Here is a 19,628-nt window from a genome sequence, read left to right as displayed (position 1 = left end):
TGTTCTCTCTAGTTTTGAGAGCTAGGGTTTTAGAAACCCAGATCTGGTTGGAGATATATTTGGATTGGCTTAGAGAACCTTGGTAGCGCCATTGGAGGTTCAGATCTGTTTGCTTGGAGTGCTTCTTGGAGGAAGAACCACTGTCTATTAGAGGAGCAACACTTGAGGCTCACCAGGTTAGCAATTCTTGATTGATTCCTTCAGTTTTAATTATTTAATATTTATGGGATGCAAAAGAAACTCGAATCAATTTATTTCTGCTGCGTATTTGAGTATGGGATGGATCCCTCTTGCCATGTGATGGATTAGAGATGTTTTTCTCTGTCCCTATTGTGTTTAAAAATTGCATGGGACACAACAGGGAAGGAGAAACCCTAACAGGGATGCACCAGGGTTCCCATGGGCAACCATGGAAAACCCTAGAATTAAAATGGGGCACCAATGGGACACCATGGGGTAACCCAGGGTATGCAATACCCTAATTGGTTTATAATTGGTTTCCCTAGGGAGCCATGATTTTATCCCTGGACCGTAGTTTTGCCTACAGTTGATACCTAGGATCACAGATGTCAAATGGGGAAGGTGCCCTTACTGGTTTTTGTGGCTTTTGATGGTCAAAATATTTTTGAGGTCTCTTTCCTCTTTGAGTTCTTTGGTATACATTTGATCTATAATAGCCATATGGTTCAGGATGATAAGACATATACGACTGATGAGTGTATTGAGGTACAGGTCTTCTTTTCGTCATGTATTAAGCCTGAGGTTGATGGTATTGCCTTTAGATCCTTTGAGGTGCAAAATTTCTTTGGGGTTTGTCCCTTCTTTGAGATGCATATTGAAAGGCATAATTGTTTTGTTTTCCATACCTTTGACTTCTTTTTCTATTTCTTGAATGAGGAGCATGACAGGTTGATGTCTGACCCTAATTGAACCTTTTATCTTCTTAATACACAACTTTTCCTTTGTCTTTGGCTTGATATGAGATTCTTCCATTATAGCGTAGTCCCTCTTTATCCAGAGGTCCTTTTGTGGTGTACCAAAAAGAGCATCTAAGGACTTTTGTCCTTTGGTAAAGGTATGTAGAGTAAACGTCAATTTTTCATTCTCCTCTTCAAGCTTTGCAATATTAGAATGAAAGTCATCTATGTAATAAAATAACTTCTTTTTTCAGATTGGTTTTGATTATTTTTAGTCATTGACTAGCTTCATATAGTGCTTCAAAACCTTTCTCAATGTCATTTTCATCAATTTTATCAGTATCTATATCATGACATGGATCACTATATTTAGATATTGTAATATACCCAAAGGTTACCTCATCATTTTCTTCCTCTTGAGTAAGTGTCATATGTGTTAGATTGCTTTGTTTATCATCGGACTCCTCTTCTTGTTCTTCTTTGCTAGTCCCAAAAAATTTCTACAGCATAGGCTTTCTTCTTTTCTCCATATTTTGGACATTTAGTTTTGAAATCTCCTGACTTTCTACATTCAAAGCAAACAATATCCTTTGTTAGTAGATTCAGTTTTATCTTTCGATGGGATTTTACCTTTTTGTTCCTTGGAAGAGCTTCCTTTGCTGGATGATTTTCCTCCTCTTCTTTTGAGGAACTGTTGAAATTTCTTGGTTATCAAGGACGTTTCTTTATCGGAGAAGGTGATGTTGTCTTCCTCCTCACTCTCATCATCCGATATATTAGACATTTTAAGTGCGATGATTTTCTTCTTAGGTTCTTTTGTCTCAACATATTTTTCATCTTCATTCAACTCAACTTCGTGAGTTAGGAGAAAGCCCAATAATTCATCCATACTTACCTTTTCAAGATCTTTGGCTTCTTTGATTGCAATTACCAATAGTCTCCTCTTTGGGGGTAGTGATCTGAATATTTTTCGAGCATTCTCTGATTTGGTGTAAGTTTTTCCAAGTCCCTTTAGCTTATTGATAATGTTAGTAAATCTTAAAAACATACTAGCAATATTCTCATTTTCTAACATCTTAAACAATTTATATTCATGAACAAGTTTGACTATTTTAGATTATTTTACTTGTGAGGTTCCTTCATATGAAACCACAAGTGTATCCCAGATATACTTTTCGTCGCACACATAGCTATCTTGTTAAATTCAGAGTCACTCTATGCATATTATAAACAGGAGATAGCTTTATAATTATATTGAATTTTTTCCTTTTCTAAGGGAGTTAGTTCAGATGTGTCCTTTAGTACGGTTTCACCATCTACTGTTTTAGAGTATAGGTGTGGTCCATTTTCAATCACATACCACAAATCAAGATTGTGGGCACATGTGAAATTCTTGAATCTAATTTTTCAGCAGGGAAAGTTGTCTGCATTAAATAATGGTGGTCTTAATACATTCAGCCCTTCAAGTGTAGTAGGGGGATGTGATCCCATTGATCTTTTAGTGTTAAACCTGCCCCAATCTGACTTAAACTTTGCTTAAAGAACAGGGATCAGCAGCCACCCACACCAATGATCTATGGTGTATCAGCCTAGTGGTTACAATCAGTAGGGAGTCCTTATAGATGACATCCACCATACCTGTAAGAATGTAGGTTGCAACACCCTGCAGCTGCTCAGCCCATCACCTGTTGTATAACATAGAGCACAGGTATTTTTCTCTCCTGAGTACTAAGGGGGCCATGCTCTTAAATATATCCTCCTTGTATGAGTAGTAGGGTGTGGAGAAGATACCATGTGAAAAAAAACAAACCCCTGTGGGAACTATAGCAAAATTCAACAGTGTTGCATTCTCTGGACGATGCACTGGATGATTGGCCCAAAGCTCCAGTGCAAGCTCCAGTGATGTCAAAACCTGTATTTTCCTATTCCAAGCTTGTGGGAACTGAATCTACTGCTTGCAAACACCTCCTATATGTACCTTGGAATTTTAGGAACCATCCCCCATCTTAGAATCCATATGGGCCCCACCTATATAGCTAAACTGAGTAAGAATCGCTTTAAAAATGAATTTTTCTTATGGGACTGCCTAGCCAAACAGGCCTTAGTTCCATGAAAACTATAAATAGGGGCCCCATCTCAGAATTTAGACCTCTACAGTTCCTAACAGTAGAGAAGAAAAGAGAAAGAAAGAAAGAGAGAAAGAAGGAAGGAGAAGAAGAAGAGAAGGAAGGATTGCAGGCTTGTGCAGCCTTGGCCGAATCTTCCAAAACCACCACTCTCATAATCATGACCCAATTTTGTTCTTTGATTTTGAACCCAAGAATCATAGCCATATAGCCTATCTCTGTAGGATTTTATATGGAATCACCACCTGGAGCTCCAGGACATCTTGGATCATCCATGCATGCCTAGTTCTAGGAAGTTTATGTGATTCTACACTGTTTCAGCTTGATAATATATATATCTTGAATTCCAGCCATGCCTCTAGTTAGATCTCATGCCTGATCATGCATGTAACTCATAGATGATGAGCTAGGAGCATGGATCTCTGCATGCATGATGTGTTTTGCATGCTAGGGCTTAGGATCTTGGCTGTAATGCTTATACATGTCTGCTATTGTGTGAATTATAGAAGTTTGAGAGGCTGCATATTTGATCTCAGCCTTGCTGGCTTGATTTGCTTGGTATTTGAACCCAACCCATCAACCAATGGGTAAATCCAGTTTAGAAATCCCCAAAACCATTGTATTAGCTTAATTATAAGCTACGCTACCCTCTGAAATCATCCCAATTCAAAGATGGGAAGAATTCAGCAACCAAAACTAGGTTATGAGCAAGAAAACCCGTGTCCAACATGGACTGGATGATGCACTGGGCGTTTGACCTGAACGTCCAGTGAAACGTCCAGTGTTACTGTTCTAGGTCTAAAATAATTCTAGCTTGTTGAATCAGCACCTGTAGGCCTAGGACCCGTGCTATGAACCCTTGCCAACAGGGGTTAAGGTGTTGGATGTCTGTAAGAGAACTTATACCAAAAAGGTATCTACTAGGCTGGGTATCCATCTTCTAGTAAGTTGGTATCACAGGCTAATCTTAGAGGGCTGGTCGGGCTGACCATGGAGAGAATGCTGGAGCCAACCGGTCTTCTCTGACAACTCAATTGGTGTGTCGCGGGAAGGGGTTAGAAGCCCGTACCAGGGATACATGTATTGGGGATTGTAGTAGCACTTTTACCTGCCTTAGTTGTGACGCTAGGTGGCTTAATAATGATAAAGAACCTCATTTCATATAGGACTCATTTGGTTGTGCTTGCATGTGCATACATGGTTTGTATTTCATTCACGGGCTCGGTGAAGCTCACACTCTTGTATAGCTCTTTTTAGATGATATTGCAGGTGGACGTTATGATGACTGGGAGTCTCATCTTGAGCAGGAGGGTGATGTTGATTATGACAGTGTGGGTGTGGATCTGGTCGAAGGTTATCCCTCTAGTATGGGTGATTACGGTGACAGTTGAAGATGACCCATGAAGGGCGAGCAGCTTACCTCATCTAACCTAGGGAATTCTTTTGTTGTAGATAGGGATCTACTAACTTTCCCTTTTGTATTGCTTGTGTGGGGCTTCTGTTGTCTTACCCCTTCTGTTATTTTATGAAGCTATTGGTTGGAGGTGTAATGACTGCCCGGTTGGTGGTGTATGTGTAAACAGTGACAGTATGGTGTGTATCGAAACTTGATAGTTAATGTAAATATTAGTTTCACGCACTCTGTATTTAAATTCTTATCCATCATTATGGGTGTGTGTGTGTGTGTATTTGGGAATGATATTAACAACTGGATCCTCTGGGTTTGGCGGATTTCTATCGTGCAATTCGGGTCACCTACCTAATCCTCCCAGGGGTGGTTTGGGGTGTGACATTAGACTGTTAAAGTGAGCTCTCGCTTTAATACCAAGTGTTGGATAACCTAGGGGGTACCTTAGTGGAATTTTTATTTTTTTTAAAAATATACCTGAGTTTCAAGACAATGTAATTCAAAGCAAATTAAAACAAGAGAAACATAAGCATTTATAGTGGTTCAACTCAACCTTGAGTCTACGCCCACTCCTCTCAACCTTGAGAGAATTCCACTAATCTTTCTCTTTTAGTACAATAGCTGGGGAAAACACCTTTAAAATTTTTTTTACCAGGATAAGAAGAACCTACAATCTTTTAAGGATAACAGAATCCCACAATCTTTTAAGGATAAGAGAATCTCTTACAAAACCTAAGTACAGTCTAGGAAAATGTAAACACACCTTACTCGTTTAGAGTCAACCAGACTCAAGAGTAAGAAAGTTGTCAAACCCTGCCCCTGACTGGCTGGAGTTTTGATTGAAGGACAGGAACCCCTGACCAGGCAACCAGGAACACTGTGGAGCATCACTCTACTCAGTGGGGTCAATGAGAATACTTTGAACAGGATTCCCTATATACCTGTCAGAAGATGGATAGCAGACCCCTGCAACTGTGCAGCTCATAGATTGAAAAATACAACCATTCAGAATCACAATTACTGGCTTTGATAGCATATAAGCAAAGATTAAAGTCTAAACTGTGTTATTAATGTTGATTCAGATTTTGAAAGTCAAGGCAATTCCCAAAAGAATTATTAACTAGTGGGCATTCTAATTTGGCCATAATTGCTTGAATAATATCTGAATCGTGAAAGTATGGCTGTGTTTTCTGATCTTAGGTGCACTACTCATTTTAATTTTGCTTAGCCATTCTTAAAATTATTTATTTTGATAATTCTTCTTATACTTCTAGCTACTTGACTGGCACTTAATGCTTTAGATATCCTTGCCTTACTCTAATGTTGGAACTTTTTTCTTTTTCCCCCGGCAGAAATGCCTGCAGATAGTGGTTATCTGGCAGCACATTTAGCCTCTTTCTATGAACGGGCAGGTAAAGTGAAGTGCCTTGGTTCTCCAGAATGCACTGGTAGTGTCACAATTGTTGGTGCTGTTTCTCCTCCAGGTGGAGATTTCTCAGATCCTGTGACATCCGTGACCCTCAGTATTGTTCAGGTGCAATGGCGTTCATTTAATAATTCAAATACCTTCCACTTAGTACACCACTTGAAGTTTGGTGGATTGGGAATAACTATACTCCCTTTGTAGCTAGTATAGGACATTACAGTAGCATTGAAAGTCACCAATCGCAATCAGTGGGTATCAGGAGATTTTTTTTTAATAAAAATTGACCAGGTGAATCTTTACTAGACCTGATATCACCTATGCTATCAGCTATGTTAGTCAATTCATGCATGCCTCTACTGAGGGACATATGAAGCTGGTTGACCGTATTTTATGTTATCTCAAATCCTACCCTGGTAGAGGTATTTGGATGAAGAGAAATGGAAGAACCAATATTGTGGGATACGCCGATGCCGATTTGGCAGAAACCCCATTGATAGAAGATCAACTCTTGGTTTCGTATTTCGTAGGAGGAAATCTTGTTACATGGAAGAGCAAAAATAAAGTGTTGTTGCCCAATCAAGTGCTGAGGCCGAATATAGAGCAATGGCTTCCGCCACTAGTGAGTTAGTTTGGCTTCATCTGTTGTTGCGCGAATTAGGGCTTGAAATTTCCAGTGCTCCCATGAAACTATTTTGTGACAACCAAGCAGCAACTCACATCGCTTCCAATCCTGTCTTCTATGAGAGGACCAAACATATAGAAGTAGATTGTCACTTTGTTCAAGAAAAGGTTCAAGACAAGACTATTGAGACCCCTTATATCAGAAGTGAAGACCAACTGGCTGATGTCTTTACTAAAGCCCTACCTAAGGGTATGTTCCAAAACATGCTATCCAAGTTGACCCCTGAAGATATCTTCGCTCCAACTTGGAGGGGGAGTGTTGAACAATAAGGTCGCCAGCGTCACTCGCTCCTGCCGATGGTAATCCAATAAGGATTCCAACGGTACAAAGATGTTCTTTCCTTGTTATGCAAGATAATATTCTATCTATAGTAGGAGATAAATCAAAGGAGCAAAATCATAGGAATCTTGATGTATCAATTCTCTATTGTAATCCTCTATTTAAGAGTAACATAATCACCCCACGAGTCTAAGAGGAACTGGGGCTTCTGATCGTGGATGTAGGCTTCAATGGCTGAACCACGTTATATTCTCTTGTTTGTGTGTGTGTGAGTTTAAAAACCGGTCTGGACAAAAAACTTGCTCGAGAGGAAAATACTCTCGTGTCGTGATTAAAAGTTCCAGTGTGTTCCATATTCCACAATCAATTATTAAAAGAGATACTCTACTATGCATATGATGCTCCCTGCTTTTTCATTGGATTGTTTGGCATTCTCACATATCCTTCCCCGCATTCCAGGCCTTGGAGTCTTTCTATGAGCAATTTGATTCAGATTTTATCGGAATCAGGACAAAAGCACGTGAGGTGTTGCAGAGAGAAGATGACCTGAATGAAATTGTCCAAGTATGTAGTCAATTTTGCTTTAAATACGCTTCCCTACTTGTTGGATGAATATACTTGTTTCAAAACAAAAGTTTATAATGTAAACTAGTCTCTAGGCCAGTATAGCTTAGCAAAAACTAGTCCACAGAAGGATCACAGCAACCAGATTTGGGGGAAACTTTATAACTTAAGATAGATAATTCAGAACCGAACTGTGAAGGATCACAGATCAACCAAATTTGGGAGAAGCTTTATAACTTGAAGACAGTTCAGAACAGAATCAAACTTCAGTCGAATGGTCTATTCTACTAACAGAATCAGCCTATAGAATTTGATCCAAATCTGATAACAGAATAGGGAGATCCAGTAGAGTGCTAGAGTTATTAGGAATGTAAATAGAAGTTGCAGAACAGTACTAATCGAACAGAAGAATCAGATCTGAGAATAGAATTTCAAAGAGCAATATGACAGGGACTGTAGCATGAAATCTGAGCTCAAACAGAACAGAACTTTGTATGATATGACTAAGGCCGCGTTTGGTAACGGTCTGAACAAAGAACACCCGTTCTTGACTAGAAACGTTCTATTGCGTTCTTGGTCTAGAACGGCGTTCTGAGACCAAAAATGACCGTTTGGTAACGTTCTCAAGAATACTGTTCAGAACGAAAATGGTGTTTGGTAAAATCTATTCTTCCCTATTGATATTAATTACAATAATACCATTTCTTTGTCAATTATACCAAAAAAAGACTTGTAAAATCCTTTTCTCTTACCAACCTTAGCATAAAATTGAAATATCTCATTAACATAACCAAAGTAAGTATAAAAAGATGTCAAATTTCAAAGATGCCATTAAAATTGGGTTCATGTGTGGATTAGTGGCATAACTAACTATGCTATGGACAGTTGAATAAAGAGGGCCTTGGTGGACTCGAACCACCATCCTCTTGGAACATGCTCATGTTCCAAGTGCTCTACCAATTTGAGCTAAAGACCCATCAAGTAGAGATCCAAAACAGAAATACAACAAAAAAAGACACAGTAGCATGAATCTCTACATGAGGAATGCAATGAGCGAAGGTCTAAAACAGAAATACATCAAGATATATAAGGAGGACATGAAAAGCATGAAAAGGAGGACATGGTAATTGGTAGAAATAAGTTGACTTTAAAATTTGTTCATTCACATGTGGCAGGCGTAAGAGGAGTGCAAGTTTCCAGAAGTATATATCTGGATATATAAGGAGGACATGAAAAGCATGAAATTGATTAGATCATACATGCCACAGTGGTTTTAAACCCAAATACACATTAGCTATTTACAATTGTTCAGCAATTAAACATGGACATGCATGCCATACCCTAGATATATATCTCATACAATTATATATAGTGAAGATCCACAAATCTCATGTTGTGTTTGGTATGCTAGCTTTCTAAGAAAAGAATCTGAATCTACAACATTCCAAAATTCTAAAGCAAGAAAATTAATAGAGAAAAGTCAGATTTCAAAAATCCATCAAAGTTATATACCCACGACCCCATTTCATAGAAATAGTTGAGTTAAAGCTTTTTGAGGTGAATAATGGATTTTCTAATTGGTTTCTCTTTTATTTTAAAACCTGATACTGCAGACCCATATGGCTGGCCATTATAACCCCTCAAACACATCCAATTCCATCAACATATGTAGTCTGATCCTTCAGTTATCATCAAATATTCAAATCTCGATCTTGTATTGCACCTAGCAGTAAATGCCACAAAACCGTAGCTAATCAACTCATTTTGAACCTCCAAAACCCTGTTTTTCTACATGAAATGCACCACTGCCTCCTAGCTGCATAAACAAGCATGAGTTGTTTATCAAATAGGACCAAACATGACTTGTCTCATACTACTAACCTACAAAGTCCAATATTCAAAAATTGTCCAATTGCAATGAAGAAAATATAAGGAGGAGAACTAAAACTATACAACACCATGATATACAAGAAGGAACAGAGGATAATGATGGAATACGTGTCCATATATACCGAGCAGACGGAATATTTAGAGCCCATCATCGGCTCGATTTGGTGCCACATACCACAACCTATCTTGAAGATGGTGAAACCAGAGCAGCACTTGCTAGTCCTGGTCTCCCACTCCAAGTACGAGATATTGGAATGATGCACAAAGTTTCGAGTTATTGCTATTGTTATTGTGGTAGAAATCCTGAATGATTTTAACAGTAATGAAATGTTCAAAGCCAAATGTTTCCAGTCAATTTTGCATTTCTGTCCAAATTCAAGGCCTAATGTTGATGACATGACCACAAATTTGTGGTTTTTAGGGACCTTCAAGAAATGCTTTCTAAACAACCACAACAGATGGCTTAATTAATCCCACAGAATCAGAAAAAACTATATAGAAATAGGCCTCTTCTTTGCTACTGAATCCTCTGCATTTGATGACCCATGATGTGAGAAGGTCTCTAGTGCACCAATCTACATTTTATTGACAAAATGATTACACAAACGAACTAATTCATTCAAGAACCTGATTTTAAAGAACATACCAGCTTCGGTTATTCTATCTCAGAAGCTGTTGTATTGAATATACAAACATAAAAATTTTAGTCCCCATTGTATCTGAAAACTAACAAGTGATTCTCACATGTAGTGATATTTGACAAAATCCTGCAAACTTTTCTGAAACTTCAAACTGTACACAAAGCAAAAATCATTTCCGCCTCCTAGTACTCTGTAACTAATGATTCTCATGCTGATCAACCAACAAATCAATACCTGCATAAATAGCTGATCACACCGAAATATCAAATAATAGAGAACCCACACCCATAATAGAAAACCAGAATATGAGAGAGAGAATGTTGGTCTCGAGAATGATTTTGAAGAAATGCCATCACTTCTCCGGAGAAATTCAGACTATGACGGCGCATCGTGTGACACAGGCCTGAGAAGGGACTCCTGTGCTATTCCCTAAGCACTGGAGAGTGGAGAGTTTCCTCACGAAAATCTAAGAAGAACTGAATTGAAGCCCCCAAATGCCCTGAAAGAGCGACATGTATAGCGGATTTCATTTTTCAAATGAGAAAGGAGGAAAGTGAAGGGTTCTCTCTCTCTCTCTCCCTCCCCAAAACAACTGTTACACTCCGAGAGAGGAATGTCATATTTTGAGAGACTAGCGTAGGACTCATTACTCATGTGTGTGTGTGTGTGTGTGTGTGTGTGTGTGTGTGTGTGAGAGAGAGAGAGAGAGAGAGAGAGAGAGAGAGAGAGAGAGAGAGGTAGCAGAGAATGCATTTGGACATAGATGACCGAGAGAGCGAGACAGAGAGAGAGAGAGAGAGACAGCAAGAGAGCGAGAGAGAAAGAGAGCGAGTTGCAGAACATCGGTTGGAACTCACCTTTGCAGATGCCTTTGAGCACGGAAGCCCTTCTCTTCGTTGATGTGAAGCCCCTTTTTCTCTCCAAGAGTTGTAGATGCCTTTGCTCTTTTTATTAGTTTTCCTCGTTTTACGCCTTCATTAGTCGTTCTTGTTCTTTACAGACCGTCTAATGTTCTTTGGGTGTTAATAACCTCCGATTCATTTTAAAGGAACAAAAAAATAAACTGCAAAACTAAACACTTTTTCATGTTTTTTTGTTCTTTTTGAATAAAAATAACTATTCAAAATACTGTTCTGAACATTACCAAACGCACTCTAATAAAATGGAAAGTGAACAGAAAACAGGGGTGCCACTGGGTGAAGTATATGACATGTTAAGGATATCATGCCTTCGAGCATCAGTGTATTCATTCACTGTATTTGTCTTCTTGTACACCTGTAATTGTATAGGACAGGAAAGCTGTCAATTGTAACAGCCAGTCCTTAGGCATGCTCAATGATTCTGAGCATGATTCTCTTTGTATTATTATATATAGTCACATATTGGAAAGGTCTCATCAGCGAGCGTTAAGTATTCTAACTTGGTATCCAGAGCGCCAGGCCTTTTTGTTTTTTCTGCCCTTCTCCTGGCCGTTTTCGTCATGATTTCGTCAGCCACTGCTCAGTCTACTGCTCCCTCCCTTGATAGCTCTTCCAGCTATTCCAATCTTCATCATTTTCTTTCTGTGAAAATCTCTCCCACTAACTATCTTATTTGGAGGTCTCAGTTTCTTCCCCTGCTTAAGGGCCATGACCTCATGGGCTTCGTCGATGGCAGCAAACCTTGTCCTCAGTTTCTTTCCACCGAGGGTTCCACCGTCGCTTCTACACCCTCCGTGAATCCAGCTTATTCCCTCTGGCAGCGCCAGGATCAACTCCTTCTCAGTTGGATCCTCTCCTCTCTCACTGAGGGTGCTCTTGCTCAAGTTGTTGGCCTCTCCACTTCGTTTGTCGTCTGGCAACACCTGGCTGCTATGTTTGCCTCTCACTCTCAGACTCGCGTTATGCAGTTAAAGCTGAGTCTTCACAACCTCCAAAAGGGTGGTGACTCCATGGCTCAATATCTGGCCAGGGTCAAGTCCATCTCCGATGAGCTCGCTGTTGCCGGCCGTCCCGTTCCTGACGATGATCTTGCTCTTTACATTCTTGGTGGTCTCAGCACCGAATACTCTGCCTTTGTCACCTCTGTTACCATCCGTGACAAACCTTTTTCCCATGCGTGATCTTCTTGGCCTTCTTCTCACCGAGGAGATACGCACCTCTGTTTCTCTTCTCAACATCAGTCCTGCTTCTGCTAATCTTGCTTCCAAACAATCTGCTCAGTCCTCTCCATCTGTTGGTGCCTCTGATCGCTCTACTGAGCCCACACCTCGCACGGCTGAATCTGGTCGCCCTGCTTCTTATCGTCGTGGTCGTGGCCGTTCTTACTCCGGTAATGGTGGTCGTCCTACCTCTGGCTCCACCCCCCCTGCGCATCAGTCAGCCCGTGGCGCTACCTGTCAAATTTGCAATTGCTTCGGCCACCTTGCTTCCACTTGCTATCAGCGCTTCTCCTCTCCAACTCCTCAGGCCAATGTGATTGGTACAGCTCCTGGTTCTCAACTTTGGTACCCTGATACTGGGGCCAGTCATCACATCACACCGGATCTTCAGACCATTTCTGCTCCATCGGAGTATCACGGTGGCGAATCGGTTTGTGTTGGGAATGGCACAGGTCTGAGTATTCGTCACTCTGGTTCTTCTACTCTTACACATGATTCTCATTCCTTTAAGTTCAACAACATTCTTCATGTACCTGCTATACGAGCTAATCTTCTCTCTGTTCGCCAATTTGCTGCTGATAATCATGTTACTTTTGAGTTTTCTGACTCCTCTTTTTCCATTAAGGATCACTGATCGGGGAAGGTCCTTCTAACAGGCACTACTAAGGATGGCTTATATCAGCTTCCCCTCTCTCTGCCATGCAAGTCACCCACTGCTCTGTCTGCTGTTTGCTCTTCTTTGACTCAATGGCACTCACGCTGGGGCCATCCTTTTCTCCAGACCGTCGATCGTATCCTCTCTCGCTTTGGTCTTCCCTACAGCTCATCCTTCGTTCCTGCGGTGTGTCCGTCTTGTCAAGTGGGTAAGTCTCATAAATTTCCATTTCTTCCATCTAGTACTGCAATTTCTTCTCCTTTAGAGGTTATATTTTCGGACTTATGGGGCCCTACTCCCCTTCTCTCTGTTAATGGCCATAGATATTATGTTTTATTTATAGATGGTTTTTCTAAGTTTACAAGGCTGTATCCGATAGCAAATAAATCGGATGTTTTATCAGTTTTTCAATCTTTTGTTTGAAAATCTCTTTGGCACCACCATCAAATATTTCCAATCTGACTGGGGAGGGGAGTACAGAAATCTGTCTCGTTTTCTTTCTTCCTGTGGCATTGCCCATCGAATTACATGTCCACACACCTCAGAACAAAATGGCTCTGCCCAGCGCAAGTACCGCCATGTGGTCGAGACCGGTCTGACTCTCCTCCACCACAGTGGCCTTCCTCTATCCTTCTGGAATCATGCGTTTCAGACTGCTGTTTTCTGATTAACAGCCTTCCAACTCCGGTGCTCTCTCATGACACACCTCTCCATAAGCTGTTTCATCGTCATCCCTCCTATGAGAATTTCAAAACCTACGGTTGTACCTGCTACCCTTTACTTCGGCCTTTCAATAGTCATAAATTTCAGGCCCGTTCTGCTCAATGCATCTTCCTCGGGTATCCCTCCGACCACAAAGGCTACAAATGCTTCAATCCTCTCACCGGCAAGGTCCTTATCTCTCGTCATGTGGTCTTCGATGAGAGCTGCTTCCCATCACGTGTTGTTCCCCTCTCTCCCTCTCCTGCGTCATCGCAGTCTCCTTGGGTCAGCACTCCTCTACTCTCTCATGTTCCTTTACTTGCTGTTCCACAGTCTTCTTCCCCTGCCGGTGTTGATCATGTGCCTTCGTCTGATGCTCCACCTCTTTCCTCTCCTTCCGCATCTGTTTCCACTGATCCCGTGGTGCCCCAACCACCCACGGCCTCTCCTCCCACTTCATCTCCTCCACCTAGTCCTAGTCCTGTGGATTCCACCTCTAGTTCGGCTCAGCCTGCCGTTCCCAGTCACCCTATGGTCACCAGGTCTAAAGATGGCACTTGGGTTCCTAAACTTCCTTTCAGTTTCCATACCACCAAGCATCCCCTTCCAGCTGCTCTTCATGCTTCCCTTTCGGCTCCAGCTGAGCCCACCTGTTTTACTAAGGCCTCCAAGCATCCCCTATGGCGTGTTGCTATGACCAGTGAATTCAACGCCTTAATTAGTAATGGCACATGGATTCTCACTCCCCCTCCCAGGGACAGACCTATCATTGGTTACAAATGGATATTTAAATTAAAAAGGAAATCTGATGGTACTGTTGATCGCCACAAGGCACGCATAGTGGCTAAGGGATTCACCCAATCTCATGGTTTGGACTATTGGGAAACCTTTAGCCCGGTTATTAAGGCGACCACCATTCATACAATTCCGTCCATTGCCGTGTCTTCGCAGTGGACTATACGACAATTGGATGTAAGCAATGCTTTTTTGCATGGCCGCCTCACCGACGATATTTACATGCAACAACCCTCGGGCTTTCAAGACCCACAATTTCCCAACCATGTCTGCAAATTGCAACGTTCCCTTTACGGCCTGAAACAGGCCCCTAGAGCCTGGTTTCAGCAGTTGAGTGGCTTTCTCATTGCCTTGGCTTCAATGGTTCTAAAACTAACAGTTCACTATTTACTTACCGGGCTGGCGAGATTACCATTTTCATACTTATTTATGTTGACGACATTTCACTCACCGGTAATAGTCCGCGTGCCATCTCCACGGTGCTTGCTGCATTGGCCAAGGAATTTGCCATCCAAGACTTAGGCCCAGCACGTTTTTTCCTCGGCATTGAGTTGATCCCCAACAGGGATGGGGTCTCACTCTCCCAACAGAAATATATTTATGATCTCCTTGTTCGGGCTCACATGGATGGTGCTAAACCCATCTCTACACCTATTTCTTCCACCGAGCGTCTTTCTAAAACCTCGGGTGCCCCATTGGCTGATCCTACAACCTATCGAAGTATTGTAGGGGCCCTTCAGTATGCTACGCTTATCCGCCCCGACATATCTTATGCCGTCAACAAAGCTTGTCAGTTCCTTGCCCAACCAACTGAGTTGCATTGGCAATCCATTAAACGGATCTTGCGATACCTCAAAGGCACCATCCTCCACGGTCTTCAACTTTATCACTCCTCACCTTGGATCCTCTCGGCCTACTCCGATCTGTGGGCAAGCTGCCCGACAATCGAAAATCCACCGGTGGCTATTTGGCCTTCCTTGGGCGCAATCTCATATCGTGGCAGTCTCGCAAACAGTAAACCGTGGCCCGTTCTAGTACTGAGAGTGAGTATCAGGCTCTCGCCTTAGCCACTGCTGAGTTAACATGGCTCCAGTCTCTCCTCCATGAGCTTGGCTTCCCGTTATCTTCGCCACCTATCCTATGGTGTGATAATATTGGCGTCACATATCTCACAGCCAACCTGGTCTTTAATTTTATGTTCGTATCAAGCACATCGAGATCGACTTCCATTTTGTACGCGATCGTGTTTCTAACGGTGCTCTTTGTGTTCGTTTTATTCCCTCTCAAGATCAATTGGCCGACATCCTTACCAAGGGACTATCTACTACCCGGTTTCACTCTTTACGCTCCAAACTCAACATCCACAAGTGCACGTTGACTTTGCGGGGGATGTTAAGGATATCATGCCTTCAGCATGAGCCTCAGTGTATTCATTCACTGTATTTGTCTTCTTGTACACCTGTAATTGTATAGGACAGGAAAGCTGTCAATTGTAACGGCCAGTCCATAGGCATGCTCAATGATTCTGAGCATGATTCTCTTTGTATTATTATATTTAGTCACATAATGGAAAGGTCTCATCAGCGAGCATTAAGTATTCTAACTTGACAGAATTTAACCTGTGAATTTAAATAAGAGATCGAAAGATAGAAGGATACTAAGGCAGGAGTGCACATGCACTGATTTTGGAATCCACCAAAACCAGTGCAGTGAATCCACTTTTACTAAGGAATTCACCTACTGGGGCAACTATTGAATCCACAACGGAAAAAGTTCAGAAAAACTGAACTATATTACTTCTCAAATTGATGGATAGGCCATAAAACCTTACATGTATTTATAGTTCCTTTTAACCTAAAGTAGGATAGCATAGGAATTGTTTACAGAATCTTATCCAAAAGAAAATAATAAAAAACAGCAGTTAAATGGAATAAAACACTTCATTAACCTATTCCACTAGGAGACTCTCTTGAAGTTGAGATATGCTGGAAATGTAACATCTTACCTAATCCAGCCAGGCAGTAACAGAATTGAAAAGAAAACAAGCACAAAGACCTCACAAATCTGGACTAAACTAATCGTACTTGACTGTCCAACATAATGATTATTGTAAGTATGCTTTTTATCAGGAAACAAAAAATGAAGCAGATTGAAGTCTTAGATTTTGAAGTACTCTGGAATTTCACCTCTTGTAGGGGGGGGTGCGATGATTAAGTTTCTTTTTCCTGGATTTAGGGAAATGATAAGAGGCCGGGTATAGGGCCCATTGGTTGGATGTTTATTTTTGGTCTCTCTAATATCTTTGTGGGGCTAAATAGATATGGTTAGATATCCTGTGTGGTTTTAGTGTCCTTTTTCTTCATCCTGGGGTGGTTAATGTATCCTTGTTTTCCATTCTCTTCAATAAACATTTATTTATTGCTGATCAAGAAAAACAAAATATATGGTCAGATAACTTAATATCTCTGCCCGGGCCAAGTATCTGAAGCATAAGACAGGGTACTTCTCTTATCATTGTTTTAGCTCCCCATTGGGCTTATGTCTGTGCTTATGACATTGCAACTTGTGGGCAAAGATGCTTTGGCAGAAACAGATAAGATTACCTTGGAGACTGCTAAACTTCTGAGGGAGGACTACCTTGCCCAGAATCCATTTACCCGGTTAAGTAACAGGCTCTACAATTTTATAACTGTTGGGTTCACTTCATGGATAATATTATGCAGTTCTTACATTATTTATACCTTGCTTGTATGTCCTCACCTATTTATTTTACATGGCTGTAACAGATACGATAAATTTTGCCCATTTTACAAGTCGGTTTGGATGATGCGCAACATTATCCATTTCTCCAATTTGGCCAATCAGGTAGGACCCTCTACTTCTTTCTGAAGTTTGTGAACAATTAATCTATTATTGCTGATCCTCAGGATATGTCTTTCTGTGTCATTTGAATTCCCATTTTTTTTTTTTTTCTTTTACTATGGGACCAACACTTTTCACTTATATCCACAAAAAGAAATTCAATTTTTCTCTTTCTTCTGAAATAAAAGCTCGTTCCCTACTGGAAAGGACCAGTACTCTAAATCCTAGTCTATGTGATGAGGTGTAGTTACCTGTACCATTGAGAGTTTGAATCCTTTGGAAGCCAGTTCCATTTTTTGAAAATTATAAGATGGTTTTAAGCATCAATGTCTACTATGTGATCTGGTTACTGCCACAAGTCTTAATGTTATTTTAGTAGAATTTTATGATGAAAATATTTCAGATTAGTAACTGAAACAGTCTGGTCCAAAACAGCATGTAACTATATTGATGATTAAAATGATGTAAAATCCTTGTGGTTCCACTACTGATGATGGATTTCTGCACGCCGTGGAGCGAGGTGCTGGCATGGATGGGCAGAAAATAACATACAGTCTTATCAAACACAAGGTGGGAGATCTCTTTTACCGATTAGTGTAAGTAAACAGTAGGAAACTTAAAGGGTCAGAAGCGTATAGTAACTAAACTAATACACTTCCACACCACAGGTCTCAGAAATTTGAGGATCCAGCAGAAGGGGAGGCTGCTCTGGTGGCAAAATTTAGTAAGGTACATGAAGATCTGACTGCAGGTTTCCGCAACCTCGAGGATGAAACTCGATGATCAAGTATCTCGACTTGGTTTTGTGTAAATCATTTCTCAGTGGAAATGCTGATCTGCAGCTAGGACACTGGTCTCTTTCGGCATTTGTAACATGCCTGAGCCACACTATGATGGGTCCATGTTGTGGTGACTTTTGTAGTCAGCGTTTGTGCAATGTGTTTAAATTAAATTTGGGTGTGCTTTCTCTTTTTGCCTAGAATAGTTGTTTATCTAGAATAAGAGACACTGTTTAATTCATATATGATGTCCTTGTATTTTAGATATGGTTCAGTTCATAGAATCTAAATCTGTTTGCACAAAATGGCGTCAGTGAATTCAGTTCTCAAAGAATCTTGTGTGGTGACCATTGTTTATCAAATTTTAATCTATATTCCTTTGATTTTCCTCTAAATGGTAGTCCACTTTACTTATGCATACAGGTATAATCGAGGCAGATGCAAAATTTGTGGCATAAGGAAGCCCCACAACCAATCCCGATAGTAATCTTACCATCTGCTCATTGTTTACTAACTTATTACATTGGTTCAAAGAGGGGGAGGAGACTGGGCTTGACAATTCTATTGTGATTATCACTGAGGGAAACGGTTGGGGATTCCCATAATCCCCCTTGTTTGAAGGGATTCCCGTAATAAAAAAGCGGGAGGGGGTGTGTTGTTTGGTTTGCAAGAGTGTTTCGGGTGTGGGAAATGACGTTCTGTCCGACTAGGTTTGACTCATCTGACCAGGGTTTTAAGAATGGGGAATCAGATCGGTGAATCGTCTGTGGTTGATCCCGATGTCCATTGATTTGGCACGATCGATTCACACCCAAAACCCCAGACATTCCCTATGTTTTTTTTGGATTTGAGGACTGATTCTAGGGTTTTTGAGCACCGATTCTGATTCGTTCGAATTGTATTCACCATTGACCGATTCGATCAGATCCAAATCAAAATTGCAACTAATCGATTCCGTCTTCGATTTCGTGTTTTAATACCCTTCATCTGACTCACCAAGTTTTGAAAAGGAGAGTCGAGTCAAAAAACATGGTTTTCGAACTATACTTTCGAGTCATTAAAATTGTAATTCATAACTACAAAAAAATAATTAGGGGAATGGTTTGCTGCTCGGTCCTGTGGTCCCTGCACTAGCATTGGGGGGGGGGGGGGCGCAAGGAGGGGGCACTCAAGGGCATCCAATAAGAAGGGTGGGGCGGTTATTTCGCCCTCTTGTGTATGGGCACATGGGAGCATGACGAGACAACGTTCTGTTTTCCAAATAAATAATATTATTATATCTATGGGAAAAAAAGGATGCCAGGTCACATAGCCCCTGGGCCAGTGAGGGGGCCAACGGAAACGTGCACACAGGCATCCCATTGGGGTGGGCCCACGGGAGCAGGGTGGTCATTTCACCTTCCCTAAAGGCATTGGGGCCATGTATTACACAGCGATTTCCCACCCATATCTAAATTAATAGTTCACCATTTTTTTTTTCTATTATCTTATAATAATCACACAAACCACATGCCAATTGCCAAGCCGAAAAGGTTAGTCATAGTTCACCACTTTGGTGACAAGAAGTGTTAGAAAAACTCTGTTTGAAAAAAGAAACTTCAAACTGCTTTGAACGCGATCTCGCTATCTTAAAGGAGATATTTGCCTCACACGGCAAATTCACCTTCAAGAATCAACAAAGCAAAAAATAAAACACAGAACTCCACTTAGAGATACTGAATTGCAAGAGAAAGAGTTAATTCGTTTGGATACAGGACTTCTA

General features: G+C 41.0%; 1 protein-coding gene across 1 annotated transcript; it reads left to right on the top strand.

Moving 5' to 3' along the window:
- The first annotated feature begins 573 nt into the window (after nt 1-573).
- LOC122672281 (V-type proton ATPase catalytic subunit A-like) lies at nt 574-18,225 on the top strand. The gene is made up of 8 exons (XM_043869777.1): nt 574-769; nt 4,313-4,396; nt 5,804-5,985; nt 7,250-7,399; nt 16,785-16,885; nt 17,012-17,090; nt 17,595-17,683; nt 17,756-18,225. The coding sequence occupies exons 1-8, from the start codon at nt 574-576 to the stop codon at nt 17,868-17,870; spliced, it is 996 nt and encodes a 331-aa protein (XP_043725712.1). The 3' UTR covers nt 17,871-18,225.
- The last annotated feature ends 1,403 nt before the right edge of the window (nt 18,226-19,628 follow it).

Source organism: Telopea speciosissima, chromosome 8 (genome assembly GCF_018873765.1).
Source record: "Telopea speciosissima isolate NSW1024214 ecotype Mountain lineage chromosome 8, Tspe_v1, whole genome shotgun sequence".
Classification (NCBI taxonomy): Eukaryota; Viridiplantae; Streptophyta; class Magnoliopsida; order Proteales; family Proteaceae; genus Telopea; species Telopea speciosissima.
The sequence above is the reverse complement of the archived record's forward strand: the minus strand, read 5'-3'. Positions and strand labels throughout refer to the sequence as shown.

Bases quoted from the DNA above. Each gene is read 5' to 3' on its own strand.
- LOC122672281 (XM_043869777.1), top strand. From the start codon at position 574: ATGGGGAAGGTGCCCTTACTGGTTTTTGTGGCTTTTGATGGTCAAAAT. The intron at 770-4,312 runs GTATTGCCTTTA...ATGATATTGCAG, and splicing joins TATTAAGCCTGAGGTTGATG to GTGGACGTTATGATGACTGG. The intron at 5,986-7,249 runs GTGCAATGGCGT...TGCTCCCTGCTT, and splicing joins TGACCCTCAGTATTGTTCAG to TTTCATTGGATTGTTTGGCA.